We start from the raw sequence: 24,856 nt of genomic DNA on the forward strand, positions 1-24,856 counted from the left end.
TTTATTCCATTTCATTTTATGGAAGACAATCTTACTTGGCTATGAGTGATCGCCAAAGAAGAAGAAGACCATTTTCTAACAAGGTTCTCAACAATTTGCCCAGAAGTTGAACTTGCTTTATCAAGGCACAGCACTTGACAACAATGCTTGGTGTTATTAAAAAAATGTTTAGCACTACATCGATCAACTTGCAAAGACCAAACTTACAAAGTATGGCCATTTAACAACTGCTGTATGGTTTGTGTTCATGTGTGTTGATCAGGCCTCTTCCTTGGTGAAAACTTGTTTCATTTCAGCAAGTTTCCCCAATTTTATGGTTAATTTTCACTAACTCCAGTCAGTTATAATAAGTCGTAACCTTGTTGAATATTGCTTAGAAGGTGCATTGGTAAGTGGTTTATAAATGACTGAAATAAAAATAAATCATAAAGTATTTTCGTTCTTAGAAAAGAAGTCAATCGGTCAATCATTTTATTTCTTAAGACCTGGAGGAGGAACAGTGGAAACCACCTGACTAAGAGCCCCCCAGGGATAGCGCAAAGGAAGAGGATTTGGATCAGGGCTCCTGGTGGTGGACAACTGGACACATCCCAGAGAAGGAGAAGACCTGGGAGGTAGTAAAGATTGGCAGCTTGGAGGATGAGGGAAAGGAAGAAACAAGCTGGTGTCTCAGCGCAGAGCAAAGGCAGGTAACAGACTTAGCAGCAGTGTTTCTGCTGGAAGCCTGGCAGCACCTCCCACTCCCAAGGCACGGTGTTTGCTCCACATAACAGAGCACCACAAATCCAACTCAGTGGCGTAACACTGGAAAATGTTGATCACTTCTCCTACCTAGGCAGTTATCTTTTCACAAGGGCCAACACTGATGCCGAAATCCAGCATCGCCTGAGCTCTGTGAATGCTGCTTTCTCCCAATTGCTTGTTTACAAAGCTATTGTACTACCAACGGGACTATATGCTTGTGAAACATGGACCACTTACAAACGCCATCTCCAACTCCTCAAAAGATTCCATCAATGGTGTCTCTGAAAATTTTTACACATCACTTGGGAAGACAGGCGAACTAATATCAGTGTACTGGACGAAGCAAAGATCACCAGTGTCAAAGCAATGATTCTTCAACATCAACTTCGTTGGACTGGTCATGTTGTGTGGATGTCTTCCAAAGCAACTACTCTATTCTGAATTTAAAAGTGGTAAGCGTAATGCTGGTGGTCAACAAAAGAGGTTTAAAGACTGTCTCAAGGCAAATATAAAAAAATGTAGTATAAACACTGACACCTGGGAAACACTGGCCTGCGAGCGCTCCAGTTGGAGAACAGCCTTTACCAAAGGTGTCATGGACTTTGAAGACACTCGAACTCAGAACGCAAGGGGGAAACGTGCTAAGAGGAAGGCACGCTTGGCAAACCCTCTCAGTGATCAACTCCCACCCGGAAACCAATGCCCCCACTGTGGAAGGACGTGTGGATCCAGAATTGGCCTCCACAGTCACTTATGGACTCATTGTTAAAACCGTGTTTATGGAAGACAATCTTACTTGGCTACGAGTGATCGCCAAAGAAGATGTATGTATGTATACATGTATTTATGTATGTATATATGTATAAATAAATAAAATAATTACTAACCAGACATGAACTTTTACCATGTAAATTTCTTTTTAAGTGCATGTTAAACTGGTTGATTTTATCCACATTTCGTCAATTTATCTCTGCTGATTTCAGTTTCTTTTCTTATTGCTTCTTTTTTCTTATTGCTTTTTTTAAATGAACCACTTAAAGATTTTTTTAAAAATAAGTGGTGTGTGAATCTTGCTAAATAAATAAAATAAAAGGCAGACATCTATTTTGATGAGGAAGAAAAAGGAACCATCTTGTTACCCTCACCTTTCTGCACCAGGAAGCTCTGCTTCAGTTTTTCGAAGACCAGAAAACTTAACCTGACTTCAACTACATTGGTTAGCAGCAGCGCTTCCTTCAACGAATTACTGTACATTGGTTGGCCGGCTTGACTAATATATACACTTCCCTTGCAGCAGCTAAGTTGTCCCATATCACACACAATCTCTTGGCCTTCTTTGCTTCCAGCGGAATGACAGATGGCTCTATCTATGTTGACCTTGCTCTCCCTTCAGCTCCAACCTCTGCCAGGCTGCTTCACCCCTCACAAGGATCAGGTAAGTTTTAATGTTGGGGAGCGGGGAGAGGATGTTTTTTGGCAAGGCTCCAAGCTGTTACTTACAGCACGGAAAAAACAGCAGGTCTGCAGGGGCTGAAATATTTTTAGAGCAAATGTAGCCACAGAAGGAGGGTGTGTTGCCTTTTGTGTGAGCATGTAGTTAGTCGAAATAACTAACTGTAGAGGGTTGCTATAAAGATGGACACTTCAGCAATATTTCATTTTCATATCTTTATTCATTTAAAATAAATACATTTATGAAAAACAGATGTGCATACAAGTAAGCAAACATACAATCAAACAAACAAATAACAGAAAAATCAAACAAACCACCACACTATAAGATATAAGAAGATTAATATAATTATCATCATATGTACTCCTGGTATTGAACACAATTACAAAATTTATAGAAAAGAAATTTAAAACTGACTTCCAATTAATCTCACTGTACTTTGTCTATCCATTACTTTATACCGCACAGTTACATATTTCTTAGATAATTTCTTTGTACATCCCTACAAACTTATATTTATACAACACAGTGATCAGTCTAATTCTGCCAAGATGTTTCCTTTTATTCCATCACTTCAGCAATATTTCAAATTAAAATAAAAGGGAAGGCAGAAAGGATTTCAGAGAAACAAAAGCAGTGCTCATTTTGCTAGTATCTAATCCAGTTTCCCCCAATTTAATCCCCATTCAGATATTCATAGAATCATAGAACTGTCGAGAGGTGAGGGACACCAAGGGTCATCTAGTCCAACCCCCTGCAATGCAGGAATCTCTACTAAAGCATCCATGACAAGTGGCCATTCAACCTCTGCTTAAAATCCTCAAAGGAAAGAGAGTCCGCCGCCTTCCTAGGGAGTCCGTTCCACTGTCAAACAGCTCTTAACTGTCAGAAAGGTCTTCGTGAAGTTTAGTTGGAATCTCCTTTCTTGTAACTTGAAGCCACTGGTTCAAGTCCTACCTCTGGAACAGGTTAAAACATGGGTAGGCAAACAAAGGCCCGGGGGCCGGATCTGGCCCAATCGCCTTCTAAATCCGGCCTCCGGACAGTCTGGGAATCAGCGTGTTTTTACATGAGTAGAATGTGCCCTTTTATTTAAAACACATCTCTGGGTTATTTGTGGGGCATAGAAATTCGTTCATTTCCCTCCCCCCCCAAAAAAAATATAGTACAGCCCCCCACAAGGTCCGAGGGACAGTGGACCGGCCCCCTGCTGAAAAAGTTTGCTGACCCCTGGGTTAAAGCAAGCTTGCTCCATCTTCCACGGCCTTTAGATATTTGAAGATGTCTATCCTATCTCCTCTCAGTCTCCTCTTCCCCACATACCCAGCTCCTTCAAACCTTCCTCCTAAGCCTTTGTTTCCCGACCCTTGACCATCTTGGTTGCCCTCCTCTCCACACGTTCTAGCTTCTCAATATCCTCCTTAAATATTGTTGGACTACAGTTCCCATCAGCCCTAGTCAGCATGGTCAATAAGCAGAAATGAAGAAAATTGTAATCTAGATACACCCGAAAGGCTTCAAGTTCCCTACTGCTAGCCTGCCCAGTTCCTATATTTTATTTTATTTAGTTATCCTTTATTAGGCATAGCAAATGACACATTATCAAAGAGACACCATATACAAATTGTGCAAAATACAAGCTCAACATAACAAGGTTTGTCCCGGTCAGATCTTTAACTCCAGAGAAAATTAATTTGCATAAATAATACAATACAGCACTATCTAATCCCCAATCAATTAAGAACCACTAATTCTCTTTATAATGACCCAGTCTTTCTACATGGACAGCACTCAAAAGTTCAGCCACTATTGAGAGCCAGTGTGGTGTAGTGGTTAAGAGCGGTAGACTCCTAATCTGGGGAACCGGGTTCGCGTCTCCGCTCCTCCACATGCAGCTGCTGGGTGACCTTGGGCCAGTCACACTTAGCCGCTTTGAGACTCCTTAAAGGGAGTGAAAGGCGGGATATCAAATCCAAACTCTTCTTCTTCTTCAAGTAATTTACCATATTTTTCGCTCTATAAGACGCACCAGACTACAAGACGCACCTAGTTTTTGGAGGAGGAAAACAAGAAGAAAAATATTCTGAATCTCAGAAGCCAGAACAGCAAGAGGGATCACTGCACAGTGAAAGCCGCAATCCCTCTTGCTGTTCTGGCTTCTGTTATAGCTGCATTCGCTCCATAAGACGCACACACATTTCCCCTTACTTTTTAGGAGGGAAAAAGTGAGTCTTATAGAGCAAAAAATACAGTAATCATTCCTGTCTGAAAGCAGGTCCTGAACCGTTGGTATTTTATTTATTCTAAAACTTATATCCTGCTTATCTGCCCAACAGAAGACTTTCAAAACACATACAGATTTAATAAGCAAATATATAATAATAAAAGAGCAGGGAGAAATGACAAACCTCCTTGAGGGAAGTAAAGCAATGCAAGCTATCTAGTTCTTAAAGTTGGTGGGCATAAGAACATCAGAACTAGGGATTCAGTTCAGTTTGCATTTGCAGGCAATCTTACCCGATCTACACTTTCAGAAACTGTATGTGATGGGGAACAAAGACACTTTTTGAAATGCGCCATTTTCTGAATTTTGCAATTCAGTCCTGCAGCTGAGGAATGTGTAGCAATGGGCATATGTTAGGGTGAAGAGTTCATATAAATGGTATAACATGTGTTGCATTAGAAAAAATGCTACCCAAAATGTACATTTTCTGAAATGGAATACAGAAATGTGCCTATTAGGGGGGGGGGAATCAGACTAAGATGCTGAAGAATTATCAATTTGCCTAATTGCACAACTATAATTCATTTGTCATAAACAATAAACAAAGCACCATACATTTTTGTACACCAGTAACGTGTACAAAAATGTATGTACTGGGGTAAAAGTGTGTTGTTAAAATGCACCTATTTGTGATAATAACAAGGCATTATATTAGGGGAAATTATTTTGCAAATATGTGCATATTTTGCAAAAGCATGTATATTAGGAGAAAGTAAAAATGAAAGGCTGGTTATTTTTTCACCAGCAAACAGATATGGAAATGTGGACTGGAAAAATGGAAAACTAAGAAACTGAAATGGACAAATTTGCCCATCCCTAGCTATATGCCCTGCCCTCAGTGGAATAAATGCAGGGGGGAAAGGGTTAAAAGCCCGTGCCCTTCCCCGGATGATAAGCTCCCATTTGCAGGCACTGTGGTTGCACTGTATAAATGCAAACCCACTAAATAAAGAATCACATGTAACCTGTGTAACCTACAGTTCCGGAGATTAGTGTGTGAAAGGAAGGACATGGTCAGACCTTGCTAAATTAAACTTGTTTCTATATCTCTGGTGCAGCAAAACTGCTTGTTCTTTGAGCATATTCAGTGCTCCCCCCCCCTAGAAAAATAGGGGCTGGTACTTACGATGAACTTGTTACAGTAAATGTCACATTTTCTATAACCAAAATAAGAGAGGTGCCGTACTCACCATGAAGTTGTTGCAGTTTTTTTAACCATGAAGTTGTTACACTTTTTTTTAACAACAACAAGAGGTTCTGGTACTGTGTACCCTTGAGTACCCCATGAAAAAAAAGCACCACCTAACCCTAACACCAATGCTAACCCTAACCCCAACCCTACTCCTTACGCTTAATGCAACCCTAACCCTACTTCCAACCCTAACCCTAAAACTAACACTGACCCTAAACCCAACCCTCACCCTACCTCCAACACTAATACTAACCCCAACCCTACCTCATACCTTAACCCTAACCCTACCTGTAACCCTAACCCTAAACCCAACCCTAACTCTAAACCCTACCCTAACCCTAAACCCAACCCTAACTCTAAACCCAACCCTAACGCTAAACCCAACCCTAACTCTAAACCCAACCCTAACTCTAAACCCAACCCTAACCCTAAACCCAACCCTAACTCTAAACCCAACCCTAACCCTAAACCCAACCCTAACTCTAAACCCAACCCTAACGCTAAATTTAACCCTAACCTTAACCCTAACCCTAACATATCTCCAACCCTGATGTCAACACATTTTAATTGATTAGTAAAAGCTTCAAGGACCTGCCCAAAACTTTGTAAAGAACAAAAAATAGCTATATTTCTGCTTCTGAATACAATTTATTCAAGCATAGATGGCTCGAAATAACACTGGCCGTCTCCCTCCCTCCCTCCCTCCCCCGCCCCATCTTGCCTTTTTCAAATCCAGATTGATGAAGAATTCTGGAGAACTCAAAGGCTTTCACACTATTTTATAGCATTTCGCTTTGCCAAATACAGCCATACCTCGGGTTACAGACACTTCAGGTTGCGCTTTTTTTGGGTTGCAGACTGCTGAAACCTGGAAGTACCGGAAAGGGTCAGCGGTCATGCATGCGCAGATGCGCTAAATTGTGCTTTGCACATGCGCAGATGCGCCGCTGCAGGTTGCGAACATGCATCCCGCACGGACCATGTTCGCAACCCGAGTGTCCACTGTAAAGGTATTGCCCTGATATGGATACAGTGGTACCTCGCAAGACGAATACCTCGCTAGACGAAAAACGTGCAAGATGAAAGGGTTTTTCGTTTTTTGAGTTGCTTCGCAAGACGAATTTCCCTATGGGCTTGCTTCGCAAGACGAAAACGTCTTGCGAGTTTGTTTCCTTTTTCTTAAAGCCGTTAATACCCAGGGAATACGCGCTCCGCAAGACGAAAAAATTGCAAGGCGAAACAACTCGCAGAACGAATTAATTTCGTCTTGCGAGGCACCACTGTATGATGTTAAATAACTATTAATTTCAGGAGTGTTTTCTCAACTTGCAAATTGCGGAAAGCCCCAGGGACACATTTCAGCCGAGCAAAAGCACTCTAGGAGCGTTGTGCAGGGCTGGAGGGGTTTGAGCCTGGGAAGAGGGGGAGGGTGACAAGGGGAGGGCACACAGAGAAGCCTTGAGGGCCAGGTTTGGGCTTCAGGTCTGAGGTTCTGTACCCTTGTGTTGGGGAACCTAGTATTAATAAAGTCAAATTTACAGGTGCCTCGCCACATTCCCAGGGGCGACGGACTGCTCTCTGGATTGGATGGGCTGGAAATGTCATCCTAGGGGTCACCGTGATAGCCCTGTGTAAGTACAGAGCACTTTTATTTATTTATTTATTTATTTCCACTTATAGGTTGTTTCTTGTGAAGTGACTTAACAATAGAACCGTCAACCATTTAAAATAGCAACAGCAATGGCAGAGATTTCAAATATGAAACAATTAAAGACAAATATAAAAACCCATTTCAAATCCAACACAGATACAGGCTGCAATGAAAATCTGCACTCAAAGGGGTTGTTGAAATAGGAAGGTCTTCATTAATAGTCAAAACATAATTTGGCAGCAGTTCCTGGGAGCAAAGTTGGCCTGTTCCATTTTTGCCTCAGAGGTGAAACAGGGAATGTGCCACCCTCTGCCAAAACCATTGCATTCTGCTCAAAAATTGTACAAAAAGGAACAGGTCAGGGTATTTTCATACTTTAGAATATATCTACGAAAGCATATATATATATATATATATATATATAATTATAAAGCCAATAGAGTATTTCGTATAAACAGATTTTATCGTACTGTACTGAGCTGCGACATAAAAACAGGTTATATGTTCAGAAGTTCCATGTGTCAAGAATTCAGAATGCAGGGGTACCTTGGTTTTCGAACACCTCCACAGTCGAACGCTTTGGAACTCGAATGCTGAAAACCCAGAAGTAAATGCCTCAGTTTTCGAACGCGCCTCGGAAGCTGAACAGGAAATGCGGCTTCCATTTTGAGTTTTCTGTATTGACACTTCCGCTTTCAGTTTTTGGTTTTCAAACATTTTGGAACTTGAATGGACTTCTGGAATGGATTGTGTTTGAAAACCTAGGTAGCTGTAACTGGTTCACATTGCAATAAACTAACAAGGGAAAATAATAATACTAATAATAATAATAATAAAAAACTTTTTTTGCTTTGTTTCCTGTTTATTGCTTGTGAACAAATAAAGGTGTCACAGTGTAGTAGCTGTACCAGCTTGGCCCCATGACTGTGGGTCTCTGGGGCCTTGGGTGCCATGCAGCGTGCACCAAAATTTGTGGGTGCCCGGCCCCTTCATGGGTAATTTTATGGGTGCTTGGGCACCCAGGACCTTAGGGAGTTGGCACCTATGCAGTATAGTGAGTTGACAGAAAGTGTGACTGCAGTTGTTCTTGAGTGGCTCAGTGTCTGGCTATTTAAGTTATTGTCAAAAATTGGGTCGTCTGGTTTTCACAGCCTTAAGATTTGTCTTGAACAATTGATCATACACGAATTCTAAATATTGGAAAGTTACAGGCAATCTTTCCGAACCTGAGCTGTTATCTTAAAGGACATACTGTGATATTCTCCTTTAATTAAAAAACAACAAACACGTTTTATTTCAATGATGAAGGGAAAATCCATGTGGAACACTGGATTCAAGAAAGGAAAAGAAATACAATTAGGTACCATAACAAAAAACACTAAACGTTCTTTGAATTCCTTCACAGTTTGTTGATGACTATTAATTAACCTCCTTATTTGAAGGTTTTCATACAAGGTACTTCATGGGTGAACCGAAGAAATCCTGTGTCCCTCAGGGACCCCAGGGTGAAATGGAAAATGATCTATGCCTAGAGAACGTGACTTCGCTGAAGCAATTTTTCTGTAAGCCGCTTGAAAACAGCTCAGCAGGTAACTGGAGTGTTGTTTCTCAATAAGGCTCAAGGAACACATATAAAAAAAATGGGGGCTGCTGCCTTTTGGGACTGGGGCAGGGTAGAAGGCGGGAAGACCACAGAGCGAGGGAGCCACAGTCAAAGAGAGGCTGAGCCAACTAATTGTCGTTTGGTCCCTATCCTCTTCCCAAACATATACAGTGGTACCTCAGGTTGCATACACTTCAGGTTACATACGCTTCAGGTTACAGACTCAGCTAACCCAGAAATAGTACCTCGGGTTAAGAAATTTGCTTCAGGATGAGAACAGAAATCGCCCGATGGCAGCGCAGCGGCAGCAGGAGGCCCCATTAGCTAAAGTGGTGCTTCAGTTTAAGAACAGTTTCAGGTTAAGAATGGACCTCTGTAACGAATTAAGTACTTAACCAGAGGTACCACTGTATACCCACAATGTAACTGGCTGTGTTTAACTATATAAATTCTTTATACATCATATAAGCATAACTCTTTTCACATTATCTAATTGAGTAGAAGCAAGTAAGCAGCAACATTTAGGACAGGAAATACAAATAGACCAGTTCTTATATACGTAATGACCAAATAGAAGCTCTTGTGCTCCATGTATGTCTTAGCGAATACAAGTGTCAAACGTAACAACTTTAAGGAGCAGTACTTGCGAAAGATGAACTTTTCTTTGTACAGTGGTACCTCAGCAGCTCCCAACAGAATATTAAAATATTAAAGAGACGATTTAATACCTTATTGTGTGTGAAGGCGAAAAGTGGATTAGTGAGGATGCAAACAAAGGGTTGTGTAGGCTTGCTCCTGTCAGTTACAAACCATGGTTTGTCATTTTATCTGGTGTAAACTTGCAATTTTTTATGCTTCCACCCGCCCACCCTGCCCTACTCCCAGAGAGTTCTGACTGCGCAGTCTGCCCTGAGAATTGGTTCCGTCTCAACAGCAAGTGCTACTGGTCCTCCAGTGAAAAAGGAGACTGGACCAAAAGCAAAGACAACTGCAGAACAAAAGACTCTCAATTGTTGGTGATACAAAATCAAGAAGAAGTGGTAAGTAAACAAGAGTTAGATCCACATTCCTTATTGATGGGGTGGAGGGGAGCCACTGCCATGATGAGGACCATTCCATCTTGCATATATTTATTTATAGTCCATACTTTCGAAATCCAAAGATAAATAAAAGGGGGTAAATGTATTCCACTGTGTTTCAATCACATTGTTTATCTAAGCCCATGTACATAATGCATCTAATATGTGACTCTGTAGTGTAGTGGGCTGGCCAAATAATTTTAGGATATGCTAGGAATCTACTACAAGGGAACTTTTCATTCCCTTATACTGGGACTCTGTTTGATTTTACTTACAGCCAAACTAAAAATTATGTTCAGTCACATGTAGTTTCTTTTTCAAAATACAATAGGGAGCCTTGGGAAAGATTAGGGGGGCATTGAAATAGCTTATTTAACCTTTTTGTTGGTTCCTCAGCTCCCATTGCAGGGTGCCAAGAAATCTGCATTACGCATTTGAGGAGTAAATATCCTTTAAAATTCACAGTTCTATGAATTTTGAAGTGCAATTCCTCCTTTCAGTTTTCCATATTGGTTTCTTTCTTTCTTTCTTTCTTTCTTTCTTTCTTTCTTTCTTTCTTTCTTTCTTTCTTTCTTTCTTTCTTTCTTTCTTTCTTTCTTTCTTTCTTTCTCTCTCTCTCTCTCTCTCTTTCTTTCTAATTAAAAAAACATAGTCATACCTCGGGATAAATGTGCTTCAAGTTAAGTATTTTCGGGTTGTGCTCTGTGGCGACCTGGAAGTAACGGAGCGCGTTACTTCTGGGTTTCGCCATGCGCGCATGCACATACGATCAAAATGACGCCACGCGCATGTGCAGAAGCGGCGAAACGCGACCCACGCAGATGCAGGTTGCGTTTGCTTCAGGATGCGAATGGGGCTCCAGAACGGATCCCGTTCGCATCCCAAGGTACCACTGTAGTTCCCATGAAAATTATACAGCATACTTGTGCATACTTGTTTCCTCCAGCACCATAATTCAAAAGCATCCATTCTTCGGCGATCAGCCTTCTTTATGGTCCAGCTCTCACTTCCATACATCACTACTGGGAAAACCATAGCTTTAACGATACGGACCTTTGTTGGCAAGGTGATGTCTTTGCTTTTTAAAATGCTGTCTAGGTTTTTAAGATGCTGTCGTGGGACACGGGTGGCGCTGTGGGTAAAACCTCAGTGCCTAGGACTTGCTGATCGCATGGTCGGCGGTTCGAATACCTGCGGCGAGGTGAGCTCCCGTCGCTCGGTCCCAGCTCCTGCCCACCTAGCAGTTCGAAAGCCCCCTTAAGTACAAGTAGATAAATAGGTACCGCTTTATAGCAGGAAGGTAAACGGCATTTCCGTGTGCTGCGCTGGTGCTGGCTCGCCAGCTGCAGCTTCGTCACGCTGGCCACATGACCCGGAAGTGTCTTCGGACGCCGCCGGCTCACGGCCTCTTGAGCGAGATGAGCACGCAACCCTAGAGTCGGACACAACTGGCCCGTACGGGCAGGGGTACCTTTACCTTTTACTAGATATTATAGTAGAGACTAATTGCATTGTTTACAGGACTTTATACTGAGTAATATCCAATATCCACTGCTTTGGATTGGATTACAAGCCACACCTCCTGACTGGAAATGGACCTGGGTGGACGGCTCCCCATTAGATGACAAACTGTGAGTATCTCATCTTACTCTGCAGAGCAGGGGTGGGGGGGACCAGATCTTCATCTCCCCAAACCCTCTACTCAGTCATATGCCATACTAATCACATCAGGTCATTGACACCTGTCAAAATACACCCTTTTAGTGTACCCTAAAGTACCAAGGTGGGTTACACAGTTGAAAACAACTTATGACCACAGAAGTAAGGTGGGTCCTAAAAACATACCCTTCAAATGTCAGAAGCCAAGGTAGAGGTGACTCTTCCGCATCCACCAGAAGCTATATATGTAATGAAAGATGCCAAATGCACCTCTGAACTACCTGGTGCTCACTTATGAAGCTCACTAGGTAATCTTGCACCAGTCTCTCTCACCAAAATCTATGTTTGGTCTGTGGCCTTTTAGAAGTGGGCAGGATGGGTTTTAAAAAATGTATTTCTTTTTTCCTCTTGGTTTTAATGTATCCTAGTGAGGGGTTTTGTTTGTTTGTCTGTAAGTTGCTTTGAGTTACCTTGGGCAAAATAAAGCAACTTTAATATACTGTATAGTAAGTAAATGCCTCAGGGGACACGGGTGGCGCTGTGGGTTAAACCACAGAGCCTAGGACTTGCCAGTCAGAAGGTCGGCGTTTCGAATCCCTGCGACGGGGTGAGCTCCTGTTGCTCTGTCCCTGCTCCTGCCAACCTAGTAGTTTGAAAGCACATCAAAGTGCAAGTAGATAAATAGGTACTGCTCCGGCGGGAAGGTAAATGGCGTTTCCGTGTGCTGCTCTGGTTCACCAGAAGTGGCTTAGACATGCTGGCCACATGACCCGGAAGCTGTACGCCAGCTCCCTCGGCCTATAGAGTGAGATGAGCGCTGCAACCCCAGAGTCGGTCACGACTGGACCTAATGGTCAGGGGTCCCTTTACCTATACAGTAAATGCCTCCCAAGGTTATTGTGGAAATAAGCGAAACAAATTTGCACTGCCTTGAATTCCTTTGCAAAAGGGCAGAAAGAAGGGGGCATACGTCCACACCCTTCAAAGAGAAATGCGTGCAAGTTCTCCTCCTGTGGTTCACTGGGAGCATGAGGGAAAACCTTAGTTAAACCACAGGAAGTTCTTGCAGCCCAGGGAAACCCATTGGCAAAACATTTGAGAACCACAAGTCTTGATTCCACATGATAGGATCGCACCTAATAGCAAGCCTAGGCAACGTAATTGTGCAGTGAGTAATAACAACATACAACAACAACAACAACTATTATTATTATTATTATTATTATTATTATTATTTAAACCTTGCCCATTCTGGGTGGCTCTCAGCAGAATATTAAAAACACAATAAAACATCAAACATTAAAAACTTCCCTAAACAGAGCTGCCTTCAGATGTCTTCTAAAAGTCAGTTTGTTGTTTATTTCCTTGACATCTGGTGGGAAGGCCTTCCACAGGGTGGGCGCCACTACCGAGAAGGCCCTCTGCCTGGTTCCCTGTAACCTCTCTTTTCGCAGTGAGGGAACGCCAGAAGGCCCTCAGAGTGAGTCCTGCCCCTCTCTCGCAAAGAATAGCCAAGCAGGTGGATATGTTCAGCCTTTGACAAATGCTGTTGGCTTTCTCCTTCCTTTTTCAGGTTGAAAGACCTAGCTCCGGCTCAAGAAAACTGCTGCGGGAGACTTAATGGGAACAAAACTATTTCTGAGACATGTACTACTGTAGCCAGATGGGTCTGCGAAAAGAAAGCTCTTCAAATAACTACAAGGACCAGAGGCCATTGAGTACCCCTGCTTCTCGCCCTCTCTGCCTCACCAACTTCTCTTGATCCAATCGGCTGAGTGGTATTGATGTCACCTGGCTAAAATACGATGAGCTCCTCTGATGACAGGGGTGGATTGGGGAGGTTGGACAGCCTTGGCCTTCGGCTAAAGATCTGAGTTCCGTGGGGGATTTGGGAGCCTTCAGAAGTTGAATTCTTAAAGTATTGTTGATAATAAAAGAACTGAAATTCTATGACCCACAAGCATGTTTTATTATTGTCTACTCGCTGTTCTGGATTTCTAGGTTTATAGACAATATAATACAAGTGGCTGAAGCATGCATCAAAGTAGGATTAAGAGCCAAAATGCTGTGAAGCAATATTTATTATAAAGTTTTGTTACAAAGGGGCTGATTTAAAAAATATAGAAATACTAATTTTCTCTCTTTAGTGTTACATTTACAACATTGAGAAAGAAATTTTTTGTTGCATTGACACCTGCAGTTGTTCTAACCTAATTTCGACATGCTGCTTTCATATCTGAAGTTTTGTTCTGTAAGCTCTAGTGGTTTTTGTGTTTTTTTTGCAATTCATGTTTTTCACTTTTCACCATAATCTGCTTTTCACAATGCAAGAATTCAATATTTTATTAAACACATAGCCAAAGTAGTACAATATGAGTATAAATGTAAGTGACATATAGCATTGAACATGACATGTATAGCATTGAAAATGACATCTATGTACAGTTGGAGGTATGCAAAAAAATGTATTCCCTTGGGATACACAGTATGACAATAAAGATATTATTATTATTATTATTATTATTATTATTATTATTATTATTATTATACTGGGGAATTTTTTTCTTTTGCATGAGATTTTTCAAGTGTTCTTATATGTTCTTTCAATGCTGATTTCAAATATGAAATCGATTTCCATCTACATGCTATAGTTATCCTTCAATTTCTGACTTTTGCTGATATGTCATATTTACACTGGGGATAAGTGGACACTGGCACGTTGATCTACCCTAACCACATGGTAATTATTGTTTTGCAAACTCAATTTTTCTTTATTTTTATAGATTTGTAACCTAAATATTTCTACAGTGGTGCCCCGCAAGACGAATGCCTCGCAAGACGGAAAACCCGCTAGACAAAAGGGTTTTCCGTTTTGGAGGTGCTTCGCAAAACGAATTTCCTATGGGCTTGCTTCGCAAGACGAAAATGTCTTGCGAGTTCCTGCGTTTTTTCCCCCTTCCCCCCCTTTTCTAAGCCGCTTATCTGCTTATCCGCTAATAGCCGCTAATAGCGCTAATCCGTCAATGGGCTTGCTTCGCAAGATGAAAAAACCGCTAGACGAAGAGACTCGTGGAACGGATTAATTTCGTCTTGCGAGGCACCACTGTATTTTTCTGATCGGACCATGGCTTCTTCAAGTAGACAAAAATGTGTAAACAAGCCTGATGCCTTTTGTTATGCTATTTTTGTCTGGTTAATACGAAGGCTATCGGCAAGAACAACTGACATTCTGATGCCTATCCCAGTATTACTTCAGCAATTAGACCTATCCTGCACCCTGAGGAACTCCCTACTCCAGTTTATAAGGGGTTTGTCTCTTCTGAAGATGAAGGAACTGAACATGGTGAGGAGCACAACTGGACCATCTGTGTTGATCTCAAAATGGTCAACTTCTTGCTTGGACAACAGAAAGGCTTTACCAAGTACAGTGGTACCTCGGGTTAAGTATTTAATATGTTCCGGAGGTCCGTTCTTAACCTGAAACTGTTCTTAACCTGAAGCACCACTTTAGCTAACAGGGCCTCCCACTGCCGCCGCACCACTGGAGCACGATTTCTGTTCTCATCCTGAAGCAAAGTTCTTAACCTGAGGTACTATTTCTGGGTTAGCGGAGTCTGTAACCTGAAGCGTATGTAACCCAAGGTACCACTGTACCTGAATAACAACGGCTTGTAGATACCACTGGGAAACCAAAATAGCAGTCCCTTGTGTGATCCTTGGGTTCTCGCCAAACCATAGGACCTCCAAAAGGCATACTCTTCCGTTTTCCTTTTGTCCAGTCCCTAAGTATTTCCTCACAATTGTGACAAACAATATGCGGAGCCCATTTCTTGCCTTGGTGGCCCAGGGGGATTTCAAAATAGCTGTTATAGGCACGCCTCACAAACGCTGTTACATTGCATCTTTGACGAGGAAGTGCGTAGCAGCCACATACATAACAAAAGGCCTCAGGTTTGTTTATACATGTTTGTCTACTTGAAGAAGCCATGGTCTGATTTGAAAAATACAATTATTTAGGTTGCAAAAGTATAAAAATAAAGAAAAATTAAGTTTGCAAAACAATAATTACTATTTGGTGAGGGTAGATCAACGTGTCAGTGTCCACAAGGCCGCATACTGGGTTCTTCCCCACTCCATTTCATCCTCACTAGAACCCTGGGAGGTAGGTTAGTCTGAGAGACAGTGTCTGGTCCAAGGTGGTGAATTTTGTCGCTGAGCGGGGATTTGAACCCTGGTCTCGCAGGTCCTAGTCCAACACTCTAACCGTTACACCAAACTGTCTCAGTGCTGTCACTTATTACAAACCTTCAAATTTCAGCTTAAACTTCAATATTACATTTTTTAGCCCAGAAATGGAAACAAGAAGAAATTCCAATGAAAGTAGAATGGCAGGCGAAATTAATGGACTATGCAGAATTGGACAAAATGACAGGAAGGATTTGAAACCTGCGGGACCAGAGTTTCACAGAAGATTGGAAGAAGTATATGAATTATTTGAAGAGCAACTGTAATCAACAAATTACGCTAGTAGGACTACAAGAAGCTTTGTAAGGAGAAATATACAAAGTGTTACAAAGTAGAAAAAGATAGAGATATTGGTTATGAGTTTGAAATGTAATAGGGAAGATAAGAAATGCATACTGAGAGATTAGATTGGAAAATTTTCAGACAGGATTGATGGAAGTCAAAAATTTGAATAAGATGTAAAAGTATGTTTAATTACTGTTGAAAATAATATGTTAAAAAAACTAATAAAAATTACACACACACAAAACTTCTATATTACATGGCAAAATTCTAAGTGCACGTTGTCCTTTCCCTTACGATGAACTCCATTTTCATTTCATTTTAGTATCACTCTTTCTAAGTATTCTAACTGCATAGCTGAGTATTTTTTAAATACGAGATAATTAGTTTAAATTGTACCCCATCCTACTAGATGCTCCACAAAGCAGTTGCTGGGGAGTATCTAATAGTAGCCTCCAAGGCTGCCCAAATAGTACAGATTCTGAGTGTATTTGCATTTAAGAACAAATTCCTAGCCATACTTAGGGTGGTATCCTACCCAGTTCATCCATTCGTCATCTTGGCTCCTTATTTTCTTGACTTTACTCACTCACTCCAGCTCTCCTCCAGTGTCTGGGCTATGAGGCTGATAAACAATTAGAACTTGTACATGCAGAAGGTTTGCTGCAGATGCAAGGAAGTTCTGTGTGGCAGCCCGAGGCGGCAGCTATGGCTTCATTGTCGAGATGGACACATTCCCCACCTTTTCCTGCGATTCTGAGTCTGCAACACAAAGCATCACAAACCTGTATCGAAGCGGCAGACACATGTCTCAAGATGATCTTTCTTCAGGCTTTTTCTAAAGTCTAGCACAAAGGTGGTGGGTGGGAGAAAAACCTGGCAGACTAAAATAAAATGGCCCAGAAAAGGATGGAGATGTAAGCAGAGTTTAATAAAAGGAAACAAGCTCATTGTTGAAACATCTCTACTATAATAGAGTGGTACCTCGGGTTAAGTTTAATTCGTTCTGGAGGTCCATTCTTAACCTGAAACTATTCTTAACCTGAGGTACCACTTTAGCTAATGGGGCTTCCCGCTGTGCCGTCACCACACGATTTCTGTTCTCATCCTGAAGCAAAATTCTTAACCTGAGGTACTATTTCTGGGTTAGCAGAGTCTGTAACCTGAAGCGTCTGTAACCCAAGGTTCCACTGTATAATAATAATATAAAGATATAATTTATACCCCGCCCATCTCGCTGGGTTTCCCCAGCCGCTCTGGGTGCCTCCCAACAGAATATTAACAATAAAATCAAAAAGCGATGAAACATTAAAAACTTCCCTAAACAGGGCTGCCTTCAGATGTCTTCTAAAAGTCAGATAGTTGTTTATTTCCTTGGCATCTGATGGGAGGGCGTTCCACAGGGCGGGGGCCACTACCAAGAAGGGCCTCTGCCTGGTTCCCTGTAATCTCTCTTCTCACAGTGAGGGAACTGCCAGAAGGCCCTCGGAGCCTCTACAAGCTGATTTTCATGAAACTCATAACCAAAGATGTGACTGCTTCAACAGGCCTCAATCACTTGTCATACTTGTGGCTCATACAAGTTTTCAGGTTTTTCCTCTATCTAAGGTTGCGGCCGTCAGCATATCATAAATGTGTTAAGATTATAGACAGCACACCAAAAATAATAAACAAATCCCTATAAAGTCTGCCATTGCTTTCTTATTTTAAATATTGTTTATAAATCCATCCGTTGCTTTGGACTTATTGTAGGGGAAAGCGATCTATGAAAGAAAGCAAACTATGAAAGATAAAGGGAACTGTTTACCTACAGAGATCCAGCGAAACTGAGTTTCTGATTTTGTATTTTCAGATGTGATGTGCCTGGCTTTCAGCTGCGCATACATGTTGACATCTGATTCAGAATTATACTGGGAAGAATAACAGCCACAGAATCCATCCCATTAACAGTGAATTGGCGAAGTTTTGGTTGCTGATGCCTCAGCACCGAAAACTGAAAGGGACTCACGTTGAATTTTCTCCATTTAGCCATCTCCAGGGTTGACCTGGGTCTCTTCTGAGACCGATCCAGAAGTCATGGTTGCCAGCGAGACGCTTCACATATTCCTTTGAAGACCAGAGAAAATGGATGTTAGAATTCTGCCCTGCGCTATTCACAGATAAGCACTTAGGCCAGTAAACACGCAGGCACATGTCAACATGTCAGATGAAAACGTCAGCAAGCATACCTAGTTGATGATAACGGTCATGGTTGCCATTAATTTGATTTTGAATTGATTTTAGAATGCATTGATTTTAGAATGCATTTCAATTAATTGATTGTGATTTTATGTAAACTGTGTTACTTTTATTGTTGTTAGCTGCTCTGAGCCCGCCTTCAGCTGGGGAGGGCGGGATATAAATAAATTATTATTATTATTATTATTATTATTATTAATTTACAATAATAATAATATATGCATTCATTTCAATGCGTTCAATGGGGCTTACTCCCTAGCATGTGTAACGCAAGAGTAGGCAACCTATTTTTCTTTCAAGGGCTGCATTCCCTTTGGGGTAATGTCTTGAAGCCACATGTTTGTTGTGGGTGGAGAGAAAGCCAATGGTCACAGAATCGTAGAGTTGGAAGGGACCCCAAGGGTCATCTAGTCCAACCCCCTGAAAAGCAGGAATCTCAACTCAAGCATCCATGACAGATGGCCACCCAACCTCTGCTTAATAACCTCCCTGGAAGGAGAGTCCACAACTTCACCAGTGCCACTCCCTTCTCCCAACACCCTTTTCTCTTTTGCCTTCCTTTTCTTCACTTCCCAGCAGCTGCCATGGTGTATATACAATGGTAGCTAATCCTATAAACTTCCAGCTCATGTACCCAACTAGGCCTGGGCCGGGTCCTAATTTCCCCGTGTCTCTGTTTGGCTCAACCACATTCACCTGTTCTGTCCTTGGCTTTATCACTGTTGGCACCTGCAGAGCCCTGTGCTTTTGCTCCCCAGCTGTCAAAGTTGCCCACAGGCAGGATTTGAACTCTTGGCCAGATCCACTCTGTCCAGTATACCTGAAGGAGCGTCTCCACCCCCATCCTTCTGCCTGGACGCTGAGGTCCAGCTCTGAGGGCCTTCTGGCAGTTCCCTCACTGAGAGAAGCCAAGTTACATGGAACCAGGCAGAGGGCCTTTTCGGTAGTGGCACCCGCCCTGTGGAAGGCCCTCCCACCAGATGTCAAAGAGAACAACAACCCCCAGACTTTTAGAAGACATTTGAAGGCAGCCCTGTTTAGGGAAGCTTTTAATGTTTGATGCATTACTGTATTTTAATATTTTGTTGGAAGCCGCCCAAGTGGCTGGGGAAGCCCTGCCAGATGGGCGGGGCATAAATAATAAATATTATTATTATTATTATTATTATTATTATTATTATTATTATGCCTTGTTGAACTCAATGGGATTTACTTCTTTTTCTGCAGAATAATATTCTTATTGCTCGTGGGCTTTGCATGATACGTCATATAAACCAGGAGTTTAGTAACCCACCTTCTTTTTTTTTAAGTGAAGCAGCACCAGGAGTAGGAAATTTAGAGCAGAGAAATGACAGGAGTGGGGTTTTTTAAAAAAATGTGTGATGCATAGTTGTATTTTTATGTTATGTTAGAAGCCGCCCTGATTGGCTGAGGCAACCCAGTCAGATGGGTGGGCTGTAAATAAATTTATTATTATTATTATTATTATTATTATTATTATTATTATTATAGTCGTGCCTCGCAAGACGAAATTAATCCGTTCCGTGAGGCTCTTCGTATAGCGGTTTTTTCGTCTTGCGAAGTAAGCCCATTGACAGCTTAGCGGATTAGCGGCTTTTAGCGGATCAGCTGATAAGCGGCTTAGGGCTTAGGAAAAGGGGGGAAAAAGGGGAAAAAACCCCGCAGGAACTCGCAAGACATTTTCGTCTTGCGAAGCAAGCCCATAGGGAAATTCGTTTTGGGAAGTGCCTCCAAAACGGAAAACCCTTTCGCCTTGCGGGTTTTCCGTCTTGCGAGGCGTTCGTCTTGCGGGGCACCACTGTATTATTTTCCGTGCCCCATGTGCTTTTTTGCCTGGTAAGCAAGGATTTGGGGGGAAATGATGCTGAGTGGGAAAACAGCTGTTAGGGGGAAACGGATATGTATACACACACACACACACACACAAATACACACACACACACACACACACATTCTTCCTTCCTTCCAACATTTCTCCAGATTGTCTCCAACACCAAAGTCGCTTTGCCCTTAAAAGCAGCCACTGAAATTCTGCAAGATATTCAAGGTTACGATGCGTAGTTAACTTCATAGATAAGGCGACTCGTTTCATCATGCTGCCAAAGAGGGGACAAAGGACCCCTCTCTTACCTGCTCTTCACTTTCAATCCTAGCCAAGGAAGCATTGTGGGACTCGCAGTAGCTTCTGCTGGAGTTCCAATTCCTTTTCTTCTTCGAAAAGTGATAGCAGTTTCCCGCATAGCCAATCCAGTGGTGTGGACATGGTAGACCGCAGAGTGCGGAGGGAACCTGCTGATGACCCAGTTCCTTGGCTTCTCTGGGGGCTGTCACTGTGGAAGGAATAGAAAACTGGGGTAACCTGCCCAAACCACCCATTTGGAGAGGCATACAGTGGTACCTCAGGTTACAGACGCTTCAGGTTACATACGCTTCAGGTTATAGACTCTGCTAACCCAGAAATAGTACACTCCTGCACAGCCCTGACCTTGCCACCTTCTCAGCGACCAGATCGACATGGCAATTTACCCCCACCCACTTCTTCTAAAATGCTCCACACAAGCGTACATGTGAACAAAAACATAAAAAAACGGCATGTGGCCGTAGCTCCAAAACTTGACCTGATTGAGCAAAACCAATGTGATTTTTGGATTCAGCGCATCAGATTCGTCCTAAATCAACTGAAAAAACGCAGACAACAAATTTGTTGTTGACCAGTGTTATCTGGGCGCTGAGAAGGTGGCGAGGTCAGGGCTGGGCAGGAGTGTCAGATAGGCTCTGCTGGTGCATCCACACTGCTCTGACCTCACCACCATACCACCCTCTAACCCAGGGGGCAGGGACTTTTTCAGCCATGGCCCGGTCCACTATCCCTCAGACCTTGTGGGGGACTGGACTATACAGTGGTAACTTGGGTTACATACGCTTCAGGTTACAGACTCCGCTAACCCAGAAATATTACCTCGGGTTAAGAACTTTGCTTCATGTTGAGAACAGAAATCATGCTCCGGCGGTGTGGCAGCAGCGGGAGGCCCCATTAGCTAAAGTGGTGCTTCAGGTTAAGAACAGCTTCAGGTTAAGAACAGACCTCCGGAACAAATTAAGTTCTTAACCCGAGGTACCACTGTATTTTTTTTGGGGGGGGGGAAATGAATGAATTCCTATGCCCCACAAATAACCCAGAGATGTATTTTAAATAAAAGCACACATTCTACTCATGTCAAAACACCAGGCAGACCCCACAAATAACCCAGAGATGCATCTTAAATAAAAGGAAACATTCTACTCATGTATAAACACGCTGATTCCCAGACTGTCCGCGGGCCGGATTGAGAAGGCGATTGGGCCCGGATCCGGCCCCCGGGGCCTTAGGTTGCCAGCGCCTGCTCTAACCCTCTGGCTAAGCATCTCTTTCCCTCCAATGCCAGATGTTCCCACCTGTGGCCAAAGCACATGGTCTCAGTGTGTCCTTGTAAGAATATGGATCATTGAACTGCTGATTTGGGGCAAGGCTGTCAGACATGGCAGTGGCTGAAAGCCAGGCAATAGCCTAAGTTCTGATTTTGAGAAGCTGGCTGAAGGCATGCAGCGACCTCAGACCCAAGAGGGAAGAGAAAAAGCTTAAGGGAGTAACACTGAGGTTCAGAAAACTTACCTGCTATAATGGTAATGGTAAGTGCGATGACCAGGAAAACGAGGACGCCTATGAGAATATCTTTAATTGATAGGTATTTCCAGATCTTGGAAGATGCTACAGAGGAAAGGGGGAAAAGAACAGCTAAATGCATGAGCATTTGTAAGAACTTAAGAAGGGCAGGCTGGATAAGGATCCCTCCTTATAAGGGATCATGGGGGAAAGTGAATCCCTTTTACTCCCCCAGCAAAAACCAAACACTGGATCTGCTTAATCTACTCAGCTCGTTCATTCTGGTCAAAAGGCAGAGCAGAGCAGAAGAATCTTTATTTGCATCAGTCACTAGCCGTAGCAATAAAATAAAATAAAATGTTCTGAAGATAGAGGTAAAAACTTAACTATAGAAAATACGTTTTGGGGGGTTACATTAAGGTTACTAGATTTTTTTTTCAATGAATCCGGGGACACTTTTCAAGTTCCTAACTAAATAGATGGATTTTGTCAGGGAAACGGGGACGTCTGGTAACCTTAGTTTACATCAATAATCAAATAACAGATCTTATTCTAATTTCCTCCACTAAAAACCTTACAGTTTCTGCTGTCACCTGATCTGGCCAAAAGGAGAAAAAGCTGTAGTTGCTTTTAAGTTATAGTGAACAGGAAACAGAGCTTCATTTTATACAGAATGTCTTGGAAGATGAAACACAGATCGAAGAAGAGACAAGCAGTTCCTGCACTGCTTCTTGCAATGAGGGCTTCAAAACCAGGCGTATTTTGACTGGAACCAACTGGGACAAGGAGAAAGGGGAAGAAAGCAGAGTGCTGGGTGGCAGCAGGGCAAACCAGGCTTGCAAGAGAAGAAGGTCTACTGTACAAAGCGAGGCGTACATCTGAGCAGACATGGCCTGGACTGTATAGTAAGGCAGTACAGTGGTACCTCTGGTTGCGAACGGGATGTGTTCTAGAGCCGTGTTCGCAACATGAGCAGAACGCAACCCAGGTCTGCGCATGTGCGGGTCGCGATTCGCAGCTTCTGCGCATGGCGTCATTTTGAGCGTCTGTGCATGCGGCGAAACCTGGAAGTAACCCTTTCCGGTACTTCCGGGTTGCCGTGGGATGCAACCTGAAATGATTTAACCTGAAGCAAACGTAACAAGAGGTATGACTGTATTAAGAAGAACAGAAACAATAGCCTCGCAGGCCGAGAGACCAGTGCAATGCAGAGCTATAAGCTGGTCTTGAAGCCAAAGGGCTGCCAGAAAAAAAGCAAAGTGTTTAGGCGGCACCTGCAGGAACAAAGACTTGGAGCAAAGGAGATGCGCTTACCTGATGCCTCCTTTTGCTCAAGGTCAACATGCGGGTGGGGAGAGTCCAAATGCTCTTCCTCGGATTTTGATCCGGCTTCCATCTTTCCTGTAGCCATACAAGGTAAAAAAAACCTGTGCTCTCGCTCCTCTCAAGAAAAACTACGCGGAGTTGGAAGGGACCGCGAGGGTCATCTAGTCCATGCGATGCAGGGATGTCACCATTTGTTTCCCCAACCCATTTGAAAACATACCTTACCCTGCTTAGCTTCGCAAGTGGATCTTCGCAAGGTTCTTAAGCAGAGCTTAAGGCCATCTGTCCTGGATGCTTTAGCCGAGATCCCTGCACTGCCATGCAACGACACCCCCCCCACCCCAATCGCGGCTGGCGGCCACCGCCGCTACTGTCGCCCCCACGTCGAGACCCCCGCGCTCCCGATTCCCTGGCTTTTAATCGCCGTACCTGCACAGGTTGGCCCGTGCTCTGCACGCGCTTTCTCCAAGACGGGAGATGTCCGGAGGAGCTCGGCAATTTGAATTTGCGCGCAAAGGAAAGCGGCGCTCCGGATTCGCTGCGGGGTTTCCAATTGCAGTTCGTCATCCTTTGATAGGAGGAGCTCCAGGAAGGAGGAGGAGGAGGAGGAGGAGTCTGCGCCGTTTGTAGCCAAGCGAGGTCGCCTCCGCCTCCTCTTTGCCGGCTGCTCGGCAGCTCCAGGGCGCGCAGGGCAGCAGGGGACCGAGCGAGCGAAGTGTGCGCCGCCTCCGAGCGCCTTCCATTTCGGCCGGGAGAGAGAATCGACTCCGACTACAAGGCACCCTGACGCCCAGAAAAGCGCACAGGCTTGCGGTTGAGTAATGGGAATCGCTGATCTCCCCTCGCCTTGCTCTGGGTTGGGTGACAGATCTCGCAGCGCTATGCGCAAGAAGCATTCTCGCCCAAGTGTGATCTGCGGGTCTCTCTCGTTGCTGGACTGCAGTTCCCAACACCGCTGTCCACTGGGCATCCTGACAAGCATAGCTGTCAACTTTTCCCTTTTCTTGCGAGGAATTCTATTCGGAATAAGGGAATTTCCCTTAAAAAAAGGGAAACGTTGACAGCTATGCTGACAAGGGCTGCTGGGAGTTGGAGTCGAACTGCATCTGGAAGGTCACAGAGGTCCATCCCCCCCCCCCCCGTCTGACGACAGACTTGCCTCTTTGTGTGGGGAAATACTGTGTGGGGTTCCGGGTGCGTGTGGCTGTGTGTATGTGTTAGTAATGAGCTTGGTCCTTTATTGAGAGTCATGTGTCCCTCTGCTTTTGCAGACTCTAGCTATGGGAACCAGTGTGGCGTGGGGGTTATTTTCCACTTTTGGAACTTTCTAAAGCATTTCTGGCACAATTTAAACCCCATTGCCAGTTTCCCAGGACATTTGCCCACTTTTCGAAAAATTATCCAGGATGCCATTTTCGGAGGAAATTGGGTCGTAT

At 43.3% G+C, this 24,856-nt stretch overlaps 3 protein-coding genes across 3 annotated transcripts in view; 2 read left to right on the forward strand and 1 right to left on the reverse strand.

Moving 5' to 3' along the window:
* Nucleotides 1-24,856, forward strand: part of LOC309365142 (killer cell lectin-like receptor subfamily B member 1B allele A) — a 57,815-nt gene that overhangs the window by 21,954 nt on the left and 11,005 nt on the right. The window lies entirely within an intron of this gene.
* LOC309365126 (killer cell lectin-like receptor subfamily B member 1B allele A) lies at nt 2,058-13,604 on the forward strand. Its single transcript, XM_081903297.1, has 6 exons — nt 2,058-2,179; nt 7,215-7,304; nt 8,767-8,913; nt 9,813-9,967; nt 11,528-11,637; nt 13,239-13,604. Exons 1-6 carry the CDS (start codon nt 2,095-2,097, stop codon nt 13,381-13,383), a joined length of 732 nt encoding a protein of 243 aa, XP_081759423.1. The 5' UTR covers nt 2,058-2,094; the 3' UTR covers nt 13,384-13,604.
* On the reverse strand, nt 13,931-23,724 carry LOC309365162 (C-type lectin domain family 2 member D-like). The gene is made up of 6 exons (XM_081903363.1): nt 23,409-23,724; nt 22,104-22,199; nt 20,582-20,781; nt 18,201-18,298; nt 14,767-16,954; nt 13,931-14,457 (listed from the first exon to the last, which is right to left on the reverse strand). The coding sequence occupies exons 1-5, from the start codon at nt 23,503-23,505 to the stop codon at nt 16,810-16,812; spliced, it is 636 nt and encodes a 211-aa protein (XP_081759489.1). The 5' UTR covers nt 23,506-23,724; the 3' UTR covers nt 13,931-14,457; nt 14,767-16,809.

This window comes from Podarcis melisellensis (genome assembly GCF_964234715.1).
Source record: "Podarcis melisellensis genome assembly, chromosome: 2".
Lineage (NCBI taxonomy): Eukaryota > Metazoa > Chordata > Lepidosauria > Squamata > Lacertidae > Podarcis > Podarcis melisellensis.